The 18,880-nt window shown below is 45.2% G+C and overlaps 1 protein-coding gene across 4 annotated transcripts in view; it reads right to left on the bottom strand.

Annotated features, from left to right (window-relative positions):
* Window positions 1–7,339: 7,339 nt before the first annotated feature.
* The window catches only part of HSPA4 (heat shock protein family A (Hsp70) member 4), a 56,835-nt gene continuing 45,294 nt past the window's right edge, over window positions 7,340–18,880 (bottom strand). For all 4 annotated transcript variants that reach the window (XM_045394229.3, XM_045394230.3, XM_015451881.3 and 1 more), the window contains exons 15-19: window positions 17,670–17,795; window positions 14,683–14,790; window positions 11,854–11,973; window positions 9,735–9,896; window positions 7,340–9,527 (exon numbers count right to left, since the gene is read on the bottom strand). In XM_045394229.3, the coding sequence (XP_045250164.1) occupies window positions 9,324–9,527; window positions 9,735–9,896; window positions 11,854–11,973; window positions 14,683–14,790; window positions 17,670–17,795 (720 nt within the window). In that variant the 3' untranslated portion in view covers window positions 7,340–9,323. The remainder of the gene's footprint in view (window positions 9,528–9,734; window positions 9,897–11,853; window positions 11,974–14,682; window positions 14,791–17,669; window positions 17,796–18,880) is intronic.

Genomic DNA, 18,880 nt, shown 5'->3' with positions numbered 1-18,880 from the left:
GTCAGGCGCCACTTATTCTGTAAACTCAAATTAACAGGAAGCAATTTCATTAACAGATAGTGCTGCTTGAGGAGTTAGCTCCAATTAAAGGCTTATTTTTAGTGCCCTTAAAAGCTGTGTGGAGCAAGCTGAAGCGCTGGATCTGATTTGATGGAAACTGACTGACATGCATGTTTCACCTGTGGACATGGGAGACCCCGAGGCCTTTCCCTTGGGCTGTGAGGGCCCCTCCAAGTCACAGAGCCATTCTCCACTTTGAGGACAAGGGTGGAGAGGGGCAGACAGAGGTGCAGCTTGGCTTGTGGGTGCCATTAGAGAAGGGACCTCAACCTGGCAAATGCCTCCTCCACCCTGGGGAAGCTTTCCACCTGGCCAGGAAAAAGACACATGTGGATAAAGAAGTCACAGACTTGCCAACTACCCAGTGAGACCAGGGAGCCAGGAGCACTGTGGAGATAAGCCAGTTGCCCGGACAAGAACCACTCCGCATACTAGCACTGGCCACAACCAAGCTAGAGCCAAGTCACATAGCCCACAAGACACAATGTCCTGTGGTCAGAAACAGTTCCAGAGAAATACCAAACTTTCCTTGGCATTTCTTCAGAAACACTGTGCCTCTCCCTCTCCTCACCATTGTACTCAGCCTCGCTCTTTCCACCTCCTGCCCACAACCTCCATCACCCGCAGCTGTTTGTGATGTTAATCAGCAGTCCCAGTTATTTCTCCTTTAACCCGTCACTCAGACTCTCTATCCACAGAACAAAAGCAGCATACTCATCTGGGAGCTTGTTAGAAATGAAACTCCAGGACCCCACTGAAGACCTGTGGAATCTGAAACTTGGAGGGCGGGCCCAGTCGTCTGTGTAACAAGGTCCCCAGGGGATTCAGATGCACACTCAGCCGCTGCTTTACCTCAGAGGAGAGCCCGGGAGCTGGTCCACAGTGAGCGTCCTCCCACCCTTTCTCCTCCGCCTCTCCTGTGTTGTCTCTTCTGCCCATTTTCTGGATTGGGCATTATAGAAATCTGGAAAACAAGATGACCAAGACAGAACTTGTAGACAGTAATGAATGCCAAGAGGCAATCCTCTTCAAAGGAAGGAGGGAACCCTCATACACCAAGAAATCTTGTCTTTTTTTTTTTTTTTTTTTTTTGAGACAGTCTTGCTTTGTCACCCAGGCTGGAGTACAGTGGTGCAATCACGGCTCACTGCAACCTCTGCCTCCCAGGTTCAAGCAATTCTCATGCCTCAGCCTCCCAAGTAGCTGGGATTACAGGCACCCGCCACCACACCAGGCTAATTTTTGTATTTTTAGCAGAGACGGGGTTTCACCATGTTGGCCAGGCTGATCTTGAACCCCTGACCTCAGGCAATCTGCCTGCCTCAGCCTCCCAAAGTGCTGGGATTACAGCATGAGCCACCACACCAGGCCTTGTCTCTTTTATGCCATGCATATTTGGCCTCTCCACCACAAGTTAGGCAAGGAAACAAAACTGGGCCTGAGGAGCCTCACACGGAACCCAGGTATTCTGAAGCTCTTCCTCATTTCTCTGCAACAGATGTCCAGGATTCAGAGGCAAATCGCTGCTTTCTAGGAGTCTCTATCCACAGCTACAGAACTCCACCTTGAACAGGGTTAGTGTGTTGTTCCTGCTCCTTGCTGAGGCTACTAATGGGATCACACGAGGCTGAGTCCATTGGAGTGGCTCAAGTCAAAAGGAACAGAGGGACCTCCGTTCCTCCATCCAGGTGGATTCATGTGTCACCCCAGGGACAGGAAGCAGCACTCCCTCCCCACCCAGGGACTATGACCAGGTCACACGGGAGGGCGGTACATCTTTAGTTCTTAGGTTGACTTTCTACCTTGTTCCTCTGGAGCCTGGGCTCCTGGTGGGATAAGGACAAGAAAGGCCGGGAGGCTGCGGTAACTCGGACTGCTGATGTCTGGGTCAGCTACTCTGCACTTTAAAGGGCAAGTTACACACCTGTTGTGAGCAATACCTTTATTCTTCCTGTCTTCAGTGCCTTCCGCATCCATCATCTCACATGCCGGACAGGCCTGCTGTTACCCCCGTTTTACAGACGAAGGAACTGAGGGTCCTATAGGTTGTCTTTCTCAAAGCACAGTCCATGATAGGCATCTCCTGGGAACTTGTTAGAAACGACTCTTCGCCAGGTGCGGTGGCTCACGCCTATAATCCCAGCACTGTGGGAGGCCAAGGCAGGTGGATCACGAGGTCAGGAATTCAAGACTAGCCGGGCCAAGATGGTGAAACCCCATCTCTACTAAAACTACAAAAATTAGTCAGGTATGGTGGCAGGTGCCTGTAATCCCAGCTACTTGGTAGGCTGAGGCAGGAGAATTGCTTCAACCTGGGCAGCAGAGGTTGCAGTGAACAGAGCTTGCACCACTGCACTCCAGCCTGGGTGACAGAGTGAGACTCCATCTCAAAAAAAGAAAAAGGAAAAAAAAATGGACTCTTCAGCCCCACTCTGACCTGCTGAATCAGAATCTGCATTTTAACAAGATCCCTAGGTATACTGAGAAGTACCGGGCTGGGATCTACCCGAGGTCTGGGATCAGTCCAAGATTCTTCTTTTCAACAGTGATGCCATACTTTGGGTGGTAAGGACCTAAGAAGTCAGTAGCAAAAGGCCTACTTTCTTGCTTGAGCCCCTGCTTGCTAGCTTGAGGACTCTGTTAAACCATACTTATTTTGCTTGTAGCTACCCAGAGGAAGAGGTGGCTGGCTGTGTTCTCCAAACTTGTGGGACTCCTCAAGGAGTGAAGTCTGATCTACGCACGGAACCAGCCACCACGGCAAAAGAAGAGCGATGGCGCCCCCATGTGGCAACACAAGCACCGCAATTTCACACAAGACCAAATCAGAATTGGCCGGAGGGGAACATCAGATTCTTAGGGAGTGTGACTCCAACTAATGCTATACTCAGGGCGACTTTTTGGAAGGCAAAAGCCCCATAGTCTAGCCATACAACTTTCCAGAAGTGTAACACTCTTCAAAACAGTTGGCATCAAAATTCTTGGCTCTGCCATCCACCCATTCTGAGAGACTCTTTCCTCATCCCCAAAAATGGAAGTTCGGATAAGAGGACTTCAAGAGGAGTTCTACCGTTTTTCCCCTCATTGAAAATAATATAAAACAATAAAATACTGCATTTCCGCCTTCAAGTATTCACTGAGCGCCTTCTCCATTCCCTGTTTCATGCCAGGCTGCAGGCAGGCAGCCGTAACCCAGGCAGAGTCCCTCCTTCAGTTGTGGGATGTAGAAGGACAGGACCAGTCACAGAGGAAAGACCTTCACTCATGCTGGAGCCTCCTTTGCCACCGCATGGGCCCTTTCAACTTTCCTAACCCACACAGCTCACTGGCTCCTCATGGTAACCTCACGGCAACCTCACATGGGTCCTACGAAGCCCCCCGCCAGCACTCCTGAAAGGTGCCCTATAATTGGAACCATCCTTTTGTGGAGTATATACTGACCCAGTTCATCCTTAGAAATGCTTTGCCGGGATTTACATCCTGGAAGCTGGGCCACTGACTGGTATTCCAACACCATCTGTTTCCAGCTTTCTCTTCTGCAAGCATTAGCTGAGTCTAATTTAAATAATAGATATTTTAAAATACGTTTTTTTTTTTGTTTTGTTTTGTTTTGTTTTTTGAGACGGAGTCTCGCTCTGTCACCCAGGCTGGAGTGCAGTGGCCGGATCTCAGCTCACTGCAAGCCCCGCCTCCCGGGTTTACGCCATTCTCCTGCCTCAGCCTCCCGAGTAGCTGGGCTACAGGCGCCCGCCACCTCGCCCGGCTAGTTTTTTTTGTATTTTTTAGTAGAGACGGGGTTTCACCGTGTTAGCCGGGATGGTCTCTCGATCTCCTGACCTCGTGATCCGCCCGTCTCGGCCTCCCAAAGTGCTGGGATTACAGGCTTGAGCCACCGCGCCCGGCTAAAATACGTTTTAAAGTTCATGTAGAAAAAAAAAAAAAATGTGAGACCTCCAGTATGTGGTAAGGGTCTGCTTACTTGTGATAAGAAAAGCACTTGAAGTGCGTTCTGTCCCTCCACTGATCCAGGACTCCAAATCTAATAGTCCACCTGGCCCTTGAAGGATGTAAACCCAGACACACTAGTGAACAGGCCCAATAAAAACACAGCTTTCTGAATTCTTTTCTGTGTTGTTTGAAGCTGGCGAATGCCACTTAGGAAGTGAGAGTAAAGAGTCTCTCTACTCTCCCTGTTCTAATGACGTGTGCTGAAACTGGACGAATAAGGTCAGGATTAGCCTGGCACTTGTTCATGGATATTGAGCAAATCTGGAAAGCATTCTGTATTTTTTTCACATCCTCTGAGGTCTTTCCCTCCCTGATCCTCCAAAAATTTACACCCTCCTTTATCTTCCCAAATGTGCTGCTTGTACCTCAACTTGGCCATGTTCCCCATTTGCCTCATAGACTGATGCTTAAGACGTCACCTCTTTAGCTTCTACACTTCTTGCAGCATCTGCTCAAAATAGCAGTTCACAAAAACAGTGGCATTCCAGGTTAGAGGGTCATGGCCCAGGGCTGCCCCAGCCAAAGCCAAGTACATCCAAGGAATGTATTGGCAATTCCAAGACTCCCAATAGTCTCAACTAAGTGGTGGGAACCATCCCCATTTACACACAGGACTGTGGGCACAGGACACTGCCCAACCTCCTTTCTCACAGACTGATGCCTCCTTTCAGAGAGGCCAAGCTTCTTGACCCTCACCTCAAGCCCCTTCAACCCACCCAGCTCCCACCCTCCTGAAGAATCTAACCCTGCCGGCCACTGCCACATCTCACATCTCTAGCTCCCTTCCTCCCAACATGCTTTATGCATCATAACTCCTCTCTGGCAGTTCCTTCTTTCAAAGCTTCTACTTTCCTCTTCCTAACACATCCAAACACAAGTCTTCATCCCATCAACCAGGAACACAACTCCAGCCCCAAAAGCTTCCATCCACACCCACCTGGAGCATCAATGTCTCAACCCCACCCAGGAAAACTTCTCAATCTAAACTCCCACATCTCCAATGACTCCTCAAGACTAGAAGCTCCACATGTACAATCATATCCTGTATTCTAGGTTTGAAACCTTGGAGCCATTCTTCTTAAAACACACTTCTAGTTTTCTTAACATTATAAAATTCCTAAATGCTTTTATTAGTGACAGGAGGTGGTGGGGGGTGGGGGCGTGTCTCCCCATGTTGCCCAGGCTGGTCTTGAACTCCTGGACTCAAGAAATCCTCCCAACTTGGCTGGGATTACAGGCATGAGCCACCATGCCTGGCCCTAAATGCTTATTGTAGAAATCTTTCAGGCCAGGCACGGTGGCTCACGCCTGTAATCCCAGCACTTTGGGAGGCTGAGGCGGGTGGATCACGAGGTCAGGAGATTGAGACCATCCTGGTTAACATGGTAAAACCCTGTCTCTACCAAAAATACAAAAAAAATTAGCCAGGTGTGGTGGCGGGCGCCTATAGTCCCAGCTACTCGGGAGGCTGAGGCAGGAGAATGGCATGAACCTAGGAAGCGGAGCTTGCAGTGAGCCAAGATAGCGCCACTGCACTCCAGCCTGGGCGACAGAGCAAGACTCTGTCTCAAAAAAAAAAAAAAAAGAAATCTACAATCACCCACAATCCCACCCTAAAAACCACTTCATCTGGGAAAATCATTCTGGCTTTTTTATTGCAAACCCATTTAATGTTATTTCCAAACATGAGAAGCTATGTAGTTTTATAACCTACATTCTTGTGTAAAAATGTAGGCCAGGCATGGTGGCTCACACCTGTAATCCCGGCACTTTGGGAGGTCAAGGCGGGCGGATCACAAGGTCAGGAGTTCAAGACCAGCCTGGCCAATACAATGAAACCCCGTCTCTACTAAAAATACAAAAATTAGCCATGCGCGGTGGCGCATGCCTGTAGTCCGTTACTCAGGAGGCTGAGGCAGAAGAATCACTTGAACCCGGGAGGCAGCGGCTGCAGTAAGCCAAGATCCCGCCACTGCACTCCAGCCTGGGCGACAAAGTGAGACTCCATCTAAAATAATAATAATAATACACACCTTTCTGTTAAAGCCACTTGAAATTATTGAAATAGATCAAGTGTACATATAAGTACACTATCAAAAGTCAGATCAAGAAAGAAGGATCACCAAGTCTCACATCATCTTGTCACTACTCCACAAAGAGTAACTACTATCCCAACTTCTAAAGCATGGTTTTGAGCTGGAACCATGCTTACATCCTCCCTCTTCCTGCAGGTACCAAAACCAGCCATTTTCCCCTTCATCTGGCTGTCCCCTCAAAGGTGCACCAAGTCCCACTACCTCCAACATCCCCCAGGCCCCCTGTGCCCCCGCAAAACAGCTCCCACTGCCCCACAACAGAACCCTGATCTCTCAGCCCCCCACCTTTTATGGAGACAGGGTATCACTTTATCACCCCAGCTGGAGTTGCAAGGGCGCAACCTTGGTTCACTGCAGCTTTGACCACCTGGGCTCAAGTGATCCTCCTACCTCAGCCCCCCAAGTAGCTGGAATCACAGGTGCACACCACCACACCCAGCTATCTCAGCTCTTTCTACCACATCTAACAATTCCCCTACACAAACCACTTAAATGTTCAAACCTACTAGAGACACATTTCTTAAGACACGTGGCTACAATAGGCCCTGTTGGTAGGCCCTGGCAGGTAAGCCGCTCCTACAGCCAGAGGACTAGGACTGTGTAAGGGGCATGACCCAGGGAACAAGACCCCAACCCCTCCTCATCTAAACCCATGCCTTCTCCAATTAAGGTCTTTTTCACTGGCTTCATGCCCTTTAAACACCCATCACCACCATATATATACACCAACATACATTCCACACAGCCACACCACATATCCAGTGGCCGCAACTGTTCTAGGACTCTGGGCCGTGCTGTTCTTTGGCCAGGTATCAGTCCTAGCACTTACCTTTATGCCATAACCCTCACCTTCTGCTAACAAAACCCTCAAAGTAAGGCCCAGTCACAGGAGCAAGACAAGGATTCCTAACACCAAAGGAACTGGGCCAAGACTCAACTGGAGTACAGAAAAATCAGCAACATTTTCTTACGAAGTAGGCAGTGCTTCAGCTGTTACTCTTCAGGCTGGAGGTCTTCAACAGATGCTAAGTGAAATTTAGCTCAGGGGGTTCCTACTCCTAGAGAACGTTATTATTGAAAACACACACCTCGCCCCGCCCACACACACACACCCACACACCCACACCCACACACACCCAGCAGCCTTCATTATGGAATTAAGGAAACCATTCAAGTGTAAGACAGGTTTACTTTATTAATTTTTCCTAAACTTGTCTCATGTTTACTGAATGATTTTCTTAGTGTAAGAATGTGACCTGGAGCTTTAACAAATCAGTTTGGATAACGCAACCTGGATAAATGCTTGTCTCTACACAAGCCATCAATTACCTCTCTCTGTCCTGGCCTCCATGAAAATCCAACTGGTCTTAAAGTCTGTCTAAGCAGAGAGCAAGTAGACCACATCATCTTGTTTCAACTTCAAATTCACCCCATCCCAACACCCACACCCTTCCCCCACCACACACACACACACCAAAAAAAAAACAAAAACAATTTTTTTTTTTTTAGAAGAAATGGCCATTAAGGACTTGGCCAGTTGTACAAGGGTTGGCTTAATCCTGCAGCCAGCACTTTTAAAATAGCTATTGGCTTCACAGCAGGCCAGCTGGAACTCTTGAAGCATGACAGGTAGAGAACAGAGATGTGCTAAGAACAGGGCCTTGTTGCGGTGCCACGAGGCTTCCATGCGTGCTTACACACCAGTGTAAGTATACTTTCCCCTTCCTCCTCCTAAGCAATTTTTCTCTGTAGCACTTGAGAGCCTGTAACACTCAAACTTTTCGATGTATCTAGAGATGGACAAACGCTTAATTCTAACTATGCAACATATCATCTTATTTCTAACAACATAGGCCAAAAGTAACAGAGAGGCACTCTGTTATACAGAATATCAATTTTTACAAAGATCCAAAACATTACCAACAAGTCTTTTAACAGTTTCTTAAAGCAGGTACCAACTCTGGCCTCAAACACAGGCTGGCTTCCCTTGGAGTTTCCAAAATGCCTCACTCCTGTCAACACTGCCCCAAAAAGCAGTCAGAGGAATGCTTTGGTATACCTGACACTGGCCACACAGTTAAGAATGAGGTGTTGTTATAACATCAGGCACCACACTTCTTTAACACTAATTTCAGACTCATCCAGTACAATCCAGTGTATCTTAGTTTTTTTCTATCATCTGTCAGCTGCTTAACATGTACAAATTGGCAGGTTCATGATAGATATTAACACAACACACAAGTGATTGTGAATGAGCTAAAAAGAACTTTTAACTCTTGTCCTAGAAGTTCAAGCTATACCTCAAAATTATACAGAACATCTCCCACCTGAATAAACAGGCCAGGATACAAATCTTTACACCAAAATTAACAAGGATTTAATTCCTCAGTTAAATTTACCATGGCTATCTCCAACAGTATATCTACCCAATTCTAATCTTCTGAAAATTATTTAGACCCTGATGATTGGGGTATTCGTGAACAAACTTTCAGAAAGAGCCTCCAGGTTTAAAGCCCTCAGTTAACAACTTACTCTAGGCAAGGGGGTCTATTTTCCCAAGAGAAGTACATGGCATTTATAATGGGAGCCCTTTTATTGGGAGATAGGGAACAGAACACAGGTGAGGGTGAAGGTGAAATATGAAGACGTTCAGAGCACACCTTTGTTCCTCTCCCGTGTTAATCCATGCTGTGCCATGCTCCAACCCTCACAAAGAGGGAGACCCCATCCCCACACCAGGCAGGGAGCCTTTAGAGCTATCTCCACAACAGATTTTTAAAGCATAATTAGAGCTCCTGCCATGTAAGTCATAATGAAAAGTCTGCCGGATAGCTAGAGCTGTAGCTATAGCTCAACTTTCCAAAACAAACTTATTCTTGTAGACACATGGTTAAACATAAAGGAGTGAAGCATTAGCTCAGTAAGACTAACTGGGCTTCTAAATAGTACCATTATGAAAAAGATACAATGCACTTAATTTCTGTATCTAACTATTTAGAAGTCAAAATGCTCCATACATTACCTATTTCCCCTCCCCGAAAATCCCCTAAAAACTGACTAAGAAATCTTCAGTATTCACTTGCTCTAGTTGATATTTAGAACAAAGTTGACAACTTAAAGCTTTATAATAGTCTGTTTTAATAGAAACAAGTGTTGGAATCAATCAATGTCCATCTCAGGAAGCTTCTTGTCTGACTCCGAAGGCACAGCTGTGTCTGTACCCTGCTCAGCAGCCTGGGGACCTGGGTTGTCTCCTTGTCCATCCACTGGTCCATTCTGCTCTGCATTTTTTTGTTCCTCTTTTGGAGGTTCCACTTTGGGTTTAGGCTTTGAAATTATAGGGCTACAAATACTTGTCAGCTCCTGGAATGGGTAAGAAAGAAAACCGTGGTTTCTTATAAAATTAACAAATTTTACAAGACATGCTAAACCCAAATCCACCCTCTCCCACCACCCAATACTCAACCTAGAAGCTAAGACACTATAATAAAGTTCCCTCCTAAATGTCACTTGAGGACTATTAATAATAAGGCTGTCAAGAAAAGACTCTTTAAAAAAGTCTTAAATTACCTTAATTTTAGCTTCAATCTCTTTTGACTTGACAACTGGATCCATGGTCAAACTCTGCTTGTTCTGCAGATTTAGCTTGTTATTCATCCACTCCATTGCCTCATTTGTGCTTTTTTCTACCTTCGTCATGTCAGCAGCATCCAAATGATCATACTGGTCCTCCTGCAACCAGGAGATAGTCAGACAAGTGCTAACAGGGTGATACCCTCCCTCCCAGCAAATATTGTCTAGTTTCTGCCATTTTTCAAAAACTTATAATCTTTCAAAAAATAAAGCATATTTAGCCTCACAATCTGAACAGACATTATTCAAAAGAAACCTAATCCCAATTTTTCAATACACTCAGGATAGATTTAAATTTTAAAGGCCAAGAAAATTCATAAGGTATCAATTAAAAGGCTTCAACAAGATAAACAGCAGTACCTGATTTATACAAAATCTTATGAAGATAATTTCACAATGCAAAAAAATTACATTAGATATGACAGCTGAAGTTTTCAGCATGCTAGTTTGGAACCAAAACTATAATTAATACTGTTTTTAAAAGAAGGCCTTTCATGTGAACCTGGGAGGCAGAGCTTGCAGTGAGCCAAGATCACACCACTGCACTCTAGCTTGGGCAACAGAGCGAGACTCCGTCCCAAAAAAAAAAAAAAAGAAGGCCTTTCAGGCTGGGTGTGGTGGCTCACGCTTGTCATCTTAACACTTTGGGAGGCTGAGGCAGGAGGATCACTTAAGCCCATAACTTCAAGACCTGGGCAACACGATGAGCCCGTCTCTACAAAAAATACAAAAATTAGCCAGGCATGAGGGCCACATGCCTGTAGTCCCAGCTACTCAGGAGGCTGAGGCAGGAAGGTCACTTGAGCTCAGGAGGCTGAGGATGCAGTGAGCTATGATCACACCACTGCACTTGAGCATGGGCAACAGACTGAGACCCTGTCTCACAAAAAAGAAGAAAAAAAAAAAAAAAAGGCGGGGCCTGATGGCTAATGCCTGTAATCGTAGCACTTTGGGAGGTCGAAGTGGGTGGATCATTTGAGCTCAGGAGTTCAAGACCAGCTTGGGTAACATGGTGAAATGACATCTCAAAAAAAAAAAAAAAGACAACCCCAGTTGGGTGTGGTGGTACATGTCTACAGTCCCAACTACTGAGAAAGTAGCTGAGGCAAGAGAACTTCTTGAGCCAGAGAGGTTGAGGCTGCAGTGAGCCGAGATTTTACCACTGCACCCCAGCCTGGGTGACAAAGTGAGAACTTGTCAAAAAAAAAAAAAACCACAAAAGCTCAATTTATCACTCAAAGTTTCTTACACTAACAATATGTCAAGAACCTGGGGTATAATGGAGGAACTTTATACTCCAAAGTCTGAACTTTGGAGTCAGACTTCTGGCTAAATGACAGTTCTCCCAATTTAGTGACCCTGAATGTTGCTTAAGGAAAATGAGGCTTAAATAAGTTGGAATTTATCTATATATGTTGACACCACCCCCTACCTTATAAAGGTACTGTGTGCATAATTACTGGGCCTCAGGTGTTCTTAGAAAGACCAGGATAGAGCATGTTAAGTCAAACACTAATGAAAAGGAAACTGAACAACACTGTTCAATTCCAGATTCCACCTATTAAAGAGATATAGCAAATCCTATGGTTCTTATTAAGAAGTTTTAAAACATTCCACATTACGTTAATATCCAAAATAAAAAGTGCTATTAAACAAGTTAATGAGAACAAGAGAAAAAAATGCTATGTAAATGCCTCAGAAGTTAACTTTAAAGGCCAGGAGCAGTGGCTCACGCCTATAATACCAGTCAGCACTTTGGGAGGCCAAGGCAGGTGGATCACTTGAGGTCGGGAGTTCAAGACCAGCCTGGCCAACATGGCAAAACCCCATCTCTACTAAAAATACAAAAATGCGCTGGGCGTCATGACGCATGCCTGTAATCCCAGCTACTCGGGAAGCTGAGGCAGGAGAATCAGCTTAAACCCAGGAGATGGAGGTTGCAGTGAGCCGAGATTGTGCCACTGCAGTCCAGCCTGGGCAACAGAGCAAGACTCCGTCTCAAAAAAAAAGAAGTTAACTTCACTAAAATAAGAGTAGGAAAAAGAAAAAAAGTTACCTTGTTTTTAAAAGAGCTGATTATTTTCATATACTGTTGGATCTGTTTCCCTAGTTCTTCAAATAATTTTGGTCGTTCTTCAGATTCCTGGAACCGTATCTTAATAGGTTGACCTAGATTCTTAACAAAAGAATACACAAAGTCTTCATACGGCAGTTCGACGATCCAGAGTACTGATTCCACTAAGATTGGTGATAAAGTACATTTAATCTCCGTGTGCTACATATAAGAAGTTAAATATATTTCTCCAGGCCTTTGGAAGTATGAAGCTACTTCAGGAGGGGAATGAGACTATACCTCAGTACTGTTCTATGTGGTATCGCTTCAATTTGTCACCTGAGCCCTTATTCTCAAAACACAGCAGGGAGACTACCAAAAATTAGGTGCCGCCTAATATAGATACACAGTACTAAATATAAAGTATACTTGCCAAAAATAAAAAGTGCTTTAATTTAAAATTTTAAACACCTGAATCTGATGGAGCCTCTAAATGTAACCATCAACTTGACAAATAATATTAAATACCACCATGGAGGTGAAAATCAGCAAAATCCAACTACAGGAAGATCCTACAGGACCAATGATCCAATTTCCTCATAAAATAAATAAGGAAAGGGTGGGGCAACACGGTGAAATGATGGAAGAAGAACTACAGACACAGTTATAAGCAACATCAATAAAATCTATGAGCCTTATATGGATACTAATTCAAACACAAAAATCATTTATGAAATAACTGGAACTTGAAAACTTAATACAACAGCGATATTAAGAAATGCTTGGTCAGGTTCCATGGCTCATGCCTGTAATCCCAGCACTTTGGGAGACCAAGGCAGGAGAATTGCTTGAGTCCAGGAGTTCCTATGCCAGTCGGGGCAACACAGGGAGACCCTTTCCCTACAAAAAAATTAAAACAGGCCGGGCGCGGTGGCTCAAGCCTGTAATCCCAGCACTTTGGGAGGCCGAGACGGGCGGATCACTAGGTCAGGAGATCGAGACCATCCTGGATAACACGGTGAAACCCCGTCTCTACTAAAAAATACAAAAAACTAGCCGGGCGAGGCGGCGGGCGCCTGTAGTCCCAGCTACTCGGGAGGCTGAGGCAGGAGAATGGCGTAAACCCGGGGGGCGGAGCTTGCAGTGAGCTGAGATCCGGCCACTGCACTCCAGCCCAGGCGACAGAGCCAGACTCCGTCTCAAAAAAAAAAAAAAAAATTTAAAACAGCCAGGCGTGATGGCACACAGCTGTAATCCTAGCTACTTGGGAGACTGAGGCAGAAGGACCGCTTGAGCATGAGGTCGAGGCTGCAGTGAGCCATCACCACACCACTGAACTCCAGCCTAAGTGACAGAGTGAGACTCAAAATGGCCCAGTTCCACAAGAAAGTAATCCAGAGCTAAAATTAAAGAGAAATGTGAAAAGTTCATTCTTGTGCATCTGCAACCTTTTCCAAACAAACGGCCTCAATTTTATGTAATTCTTTGCATTTTTAATCCTAATGTTAAAAGATGAGATGCTTTAAATACAAAACCAGATGCTGTGGCCAGGCGTGGTGGCTTCACACCTATAATTTCAGCACTTTGGGAGGCCAAGGCAAGCAGATCACTTGAAGTTAGGGGTTCGAGACAGCCTGGCCAACATGGTGAAACCCTGTCTCTACTAAAAATACAAAAATTAGCTTGGCATGGTGGCACATGCCTGTAATCTCAGCTACTCTGGAGGCTGAAGCCTAAGAATCCCTTGAATCCAGGAGATAGAGGTTGCAGTGAGCTGAGACCGCGCCACTGCACTCCAGCCTGGGTGACAGAGAAAGACTCTGTCTTATAAAAAAAAGAAAACCTGGCCGGGCGCGGTGGCTCAAGCCTGTAATCCCAGCACTTTGGGAGGCCGAGACGGGTGGATCACGAGGTCAGGAGATCGAGACCATCCTGGCTAACACAGTGAAACCCCTTCTCTACTAAAAATACAAAAACTTAGCTGGGCGAGGTGGCAGGCGCCTGTAGTCCCAGCTACTCGGGAGGCTGAGGCAGGAGAATGGCGTGAACCCGGGAGGCGGAGCTTGCAGTGAGCTGAGATCCGGCCAATGCACTCCAGCCTGGGTGACAGAGCGAGACTCCGTCTCAAAAAAAAAAAAAAAAAAAAAAAAACCCACCAGATGCTTTGCTTTTACTGAGAATCCAAACTACATAAACAGAAACAGCCCTGCCCCAACTGCATTCCCTGTGCCTTTAGGGAAGGTACTAAGTCTTGCTAGTCTTTGTATCTCTTGACACCAAGAATGCACTAGACATCCAATTCAGTGAAGTATTATAAACCTAAACTCAATTTTCAGAAAAATCATTTTGTTATTACAAGGTTCTAAAAGTGAGAATGACAATGAGCCTAAGTCATAAAGGGTTTAGTTAATCAAACATCATTTTCAGTCTGTCTTCTTTACTTGAGAATTCCTCCCAAATCTGAGGTCCTCAGAGGAAGCTTCAACAAGGGTTCTGGATACCCCTACTCTCAAGAGTCACTTACTTGCCGGGCGCGGTGGCTCAAGCCTGTAATCCCAGCACTTTGGGAGGCCGAGGCGGGTGGATCACGAGGTCAGGAGATCGAGACTATCCTGGCTAACATGGTGAAACCCCATCTCTACTAAAAATACAAAAAACTAGCCAGGCGTGGTGGCGGGCGCCTGTAGTCTCAACTACTTGGGAGGCTGAGGCGGGAGAATGGCGTGAACCCGGGAGGCGGAGCTTGCAGTGAGCCGAGATCACGCCACTGCACTCCAGCCTGGGAGACAGCGAGACTCCGTCTCAAAAAAAAAAAAAAAAAGAGTCACTTACTTTTAATTCAGCCAACTTATCGACATAAACTTGCTTTGGCTGGTCTTCTCCATCCTCATACAACCAATTTTCAGTATCTTCTAGTTTCAAAGTAAAACTGTTACGATCCTAATGATAAAGAAAATATTATAATTAGGTCATTCAAAAATTACATCCCAAATACAGTCAGAGGCATAGAATATAATGATGTGGCCGGGCGCGGTGGCTCAAGCCTGTAATCCCAGCACTTTGGGAGGCCGAGACGGGCGGATCACGAGGTCAGGAGATCGAGACCATCCTGGATAACACGGTGAAACCCCGTCTCTACTAAAAAATACAAAAAACTAGCCGGGCAAGGTGGCGGGCGCCTGTAGTCCCAGCTACTCGGGAGGCTAAGGCAGGAGAATGGCGTAAACCTGGGAGGCGGAGCTTGCTGTGAGCTGAGATCCAGCCACTGCACTCCAGCCTGGGTGACAGAGCGAGACTCTGTCTCAAAAAAAAGAATTAAAAAAAAAAAAAAAAAGAATATAATGATGTATCTGGGATTTGCTTTAAAATACGGACGGCAGCCAGGCGTGGTGGCTCACACTTGTAATCCCAGCACTTTGGGAGGCTAAGGCACGTGGATCACCTGAGGTCAGGAGTTCGAGAACAGCCTGGCCAACATGGTGAAACCCTGTCTCCATTAAAAATACAAAAAAAATTACCTGGGCATGATGGCGGACACCTGTAATCCCAGCTACCAGAAAGGCTGAAGCAGGGGAACGGCTTGAACTCAAGGGGCGGAGGTTGCAGTGACCAAGATGGGGCCATTTGCACTCCAGCCTGGGCGACAGAGCAATACTCCATTTCAAAAAAAATAAAATAAGATAAAATACAGGGGGAGGAAGGAGATGGGAGACATAGAAAACAAGGCTGGCAAATGTTGGTCCACTTGATAGGTATGGGGGGTTTTATTATATTATTCTCCCTGCCGTGGAGGACTTTGGATAAGTTAAAAAATTTCAGAATTAAAAACTGCATTTAAAAGCAAGTGTGGCCGGGAACAGTGGCTCATGCCTGTAATCCCAGCACTTTGGGAGACTGAGGCAGATGGATCATCTGAGGTAAGGACTAGCCTGGCCAACATGGTGAAACCCCATCTCTACTAAAAATACAAAAATCAGCCAAGCATGGTGGAGCACGCCTGTAGTCCCAGCTACTAGGGAGGCTGAGGTAGGAGAATCGCTTGAACCAGGGAGGCGGAAGTTACAGTGAGCCAACATCATGCCATTGTACTCCAGCCTGGGCAACAAGACCGAAACTCCATCTCAAAAAAACTAAAAAATAGTAACAACTGAGTTAAGTACCCATCAACCAATAAGTAAATAAAGCAAAAGTAGTAGGCTGGGCGCAATGGCTCATGCCGGTAATCCCAGCGCTCTGGGAGGCCGAGGCAGGCAGATCACGAGGTGAGGAGATCAAGACCACCCTGGCTAACATGGTGAAACCCCATCTCTACTAAAAAAACACACAAAAAAAATTAGCCGGGCTCAGTGGTGTGTTGGGGGCCGCACCGGGGGTGGTGGAGAATGAAAGAACACACACAAAGACAAAGACACACAGAGAACATGGCGGCCGCACTCAGCGCCTCCGCCTCACTTTATTTATACTCCATAAACCTCACGTCAGCAGAAAGAATGCAATGCAAAACAAACTTTCTTTTCCCACATGTAACCTTCTACTCAGTTCCTTGTTTCTATGCTTTTTTTTATTTGCCCGCCTTCTTGGCGCCTACAGGAGTTCATTAAAAGTTCAACTGGAGATGCTGTCCTTGAGCCCTATCTATTCTCAGCATACTGTTTTCAAAGGCCCCTGCAGTGGTGGACACTGTAGTCCCAGCTACTCGGGAGGCTGAGGCAGAAGAATGGCGTGAACCCAAGAGGCACAGCTTGCAGTGAGCCAAGATCGTGTCACCGCACTCCAGCCTGGGCAACAGAGCAAGACTCTGTCTCAAAAAAAAAAAAAAAAAGAAAACATGGTATACACACCACGGAATACTACTGAGTCATAAAAAGGAGCAAAGTAATGTCTTTTGCAGCAACTGGATGGAGCTGGAGGCCATTATTCTAAGTGAAGTAACTTGGGAATGGAAAACCAAATACTGTTATGTTTTCACTTATAAGTAGGAGCTAAGCTATGGGTACCCAGAAGCATACACAGTAATATAATGGACTTTGGAGACTCAAAAGCAGGAGGACAGAGTGGGGTGTGGGATAAAAAAACTACATCTTGGGTACAACGTACAGGACATGGATGACAGGTGCACCAAAATCTCAGAATTCACCACTATATAATTCATCCATGTAACCAAAAACCACCTGAACCCAAGAGCTATTGAAAATTTTTTTTTTTTTTTTTTTTTTTTTTTTTTTACAATAAACAGGAAAAAGTGAGCTTTAACAATTTAAAGAAAAATACAGGCTGGGCACAGTGGCTCACGCCTGTAATCCCAACACTTTGGGAGGGCAAGGCAGGCGGATCACCTGAGGTCAGGAGTTAAGAGACCAGCCTGACCAACATGGAGAAACCCCATCTCTACTAAAAATACAAAATTAGCCAGGTGTGGTGGCGCATGCCTGTAATCCCAGCTACTCAGGAGGCTGAGGCAGGAGAATTGCTTGAAGCTGGGAGGCGGAGGCTGCGGTGAGCCGAGATCATGCCATTGCACTCCAGCCTGGGCAACAAGAGCAAAACTCTGTCTCAAAAAAAAAGAAAGAAAGAAAGAAAAGAAAAATAGCAGATAAATAACAATATTCAAATGTGTCAAAAGTGATCTGTGAACATGATGCACAAAGACCAAACTTTGCAAAACACTGTGCTAATAGACAAATATATAAAATTTTGTGCCCCCCCAAAAAAACTTTAATAATTCTATTATACACATATAGCTGCAGATTTCCCTTCTAACCCATTTAAAGATGTTCACAGAAGACACACAGTAGTTAGGCATATTGCGGCAGACTTACATCTTCACTCACAAACTTCTCATATTCACCACTAAGCTTGTCTCTCATTTCATATACATATTCCTCCACTGCATTCTTAGCATCATTCCGCTCCTTCTCCAGTTTATCCTGCATGATCATCTTACCCTGAGAATAAATATTATGTATAAATTAATTAGACATTAGGACAACCGAAATCATTTCCTCTTAAATACCAATATAATTATAAAAGTAGAGCCGGATGCGGTGGCTCACGCCTGTAATCCCAGCACTTTGGAGGCCAAGGCAGGCGGATCACGAGGTCAAGAGATCAAGACCATCCTGGCTAACATGGTGAAAGCCCGTCTCTACTAAAAATACAAAAAATTAACCGGGCGTGGTGGTGGGCACCTGTAGTCCCAGCTACGCAGGAGGCTGAGGCAGGAGAATGGCGTGAACTCAGGAGGCGGAGCTTGCAGTGAGCAGAGATCATGCCACTGCACTCCAGCCTGGGCCACAGAGCCAGACTCCATCTCAAAAAAAAAAAAGTAGAGGCTTTCTTCCCCAAATCCTTTTAGTTCTGCAAGTCACATAACAAACACAAGTGGAAAGACTAATCCTTGACAGACTTTGAATATCAAAAAGAGTTTTGTGGGTGGGATTAAAAAAAAGAACAATAGAAACATCAAGGTATAGACACCCAAAAGCAAAATTAAAGAATTTAAGACAAAGAGAACTTTTAAAAGCCTCTTGTTTTTAAAACATCTATTAAATGAAAAAACCTATTGTTTTCAATGTCACTAAGTGATATCCTCTGCTGTATTATTTATTATGAGACAACAAAAATCAAATTCATTCATGCAATATAAATGCTGAAGTTTCTATAAGACAAAACTATTCTAAGATCCAGTGCAAACCTGGAAAGAAACCTCATAGACAAAAATTAATTCAATAAATGTGCTCACAAATCCCAAACCTTGCATCTCTCAATAAGAGTTACTATATTTACATACTGACTGGCAACAGAAAGGAATAAGCAAAATACTGCCACCATCAATGCTATGTGATTTCTCCTACTGATCAACTTTCATGACCGCCAACCTCAAATATCCCAATCTCTAGTGAACAAATATACCCACGTATTCAAAAATGAACAATACCTCCCCTACACCAAAGACATTATATGTCAAAATTTTCACAACAGAGCTTCTAGCAATACAGACATATTAGTACCACCATAGAAGAACTGAAAT

The sequence above is a fragment of the Macaca fascicularis genome, chromosome 6 (assembly GCF_037993035.2).
Source record: "Macaca fascicularis isolate 582-1 chromosome 6, T2T-MFA8v1.1".
Lineage (NCBI taxonomy): Eukaryota > Metazoa > Chordata > Mammalia > Primates > Cercopithecidae > Macaca > Macaca fascicularis.
Note: the sequence above shows the minus strand (reverse complement) of the source record. Positions and strands in the feature narration are given on the sequence as shown.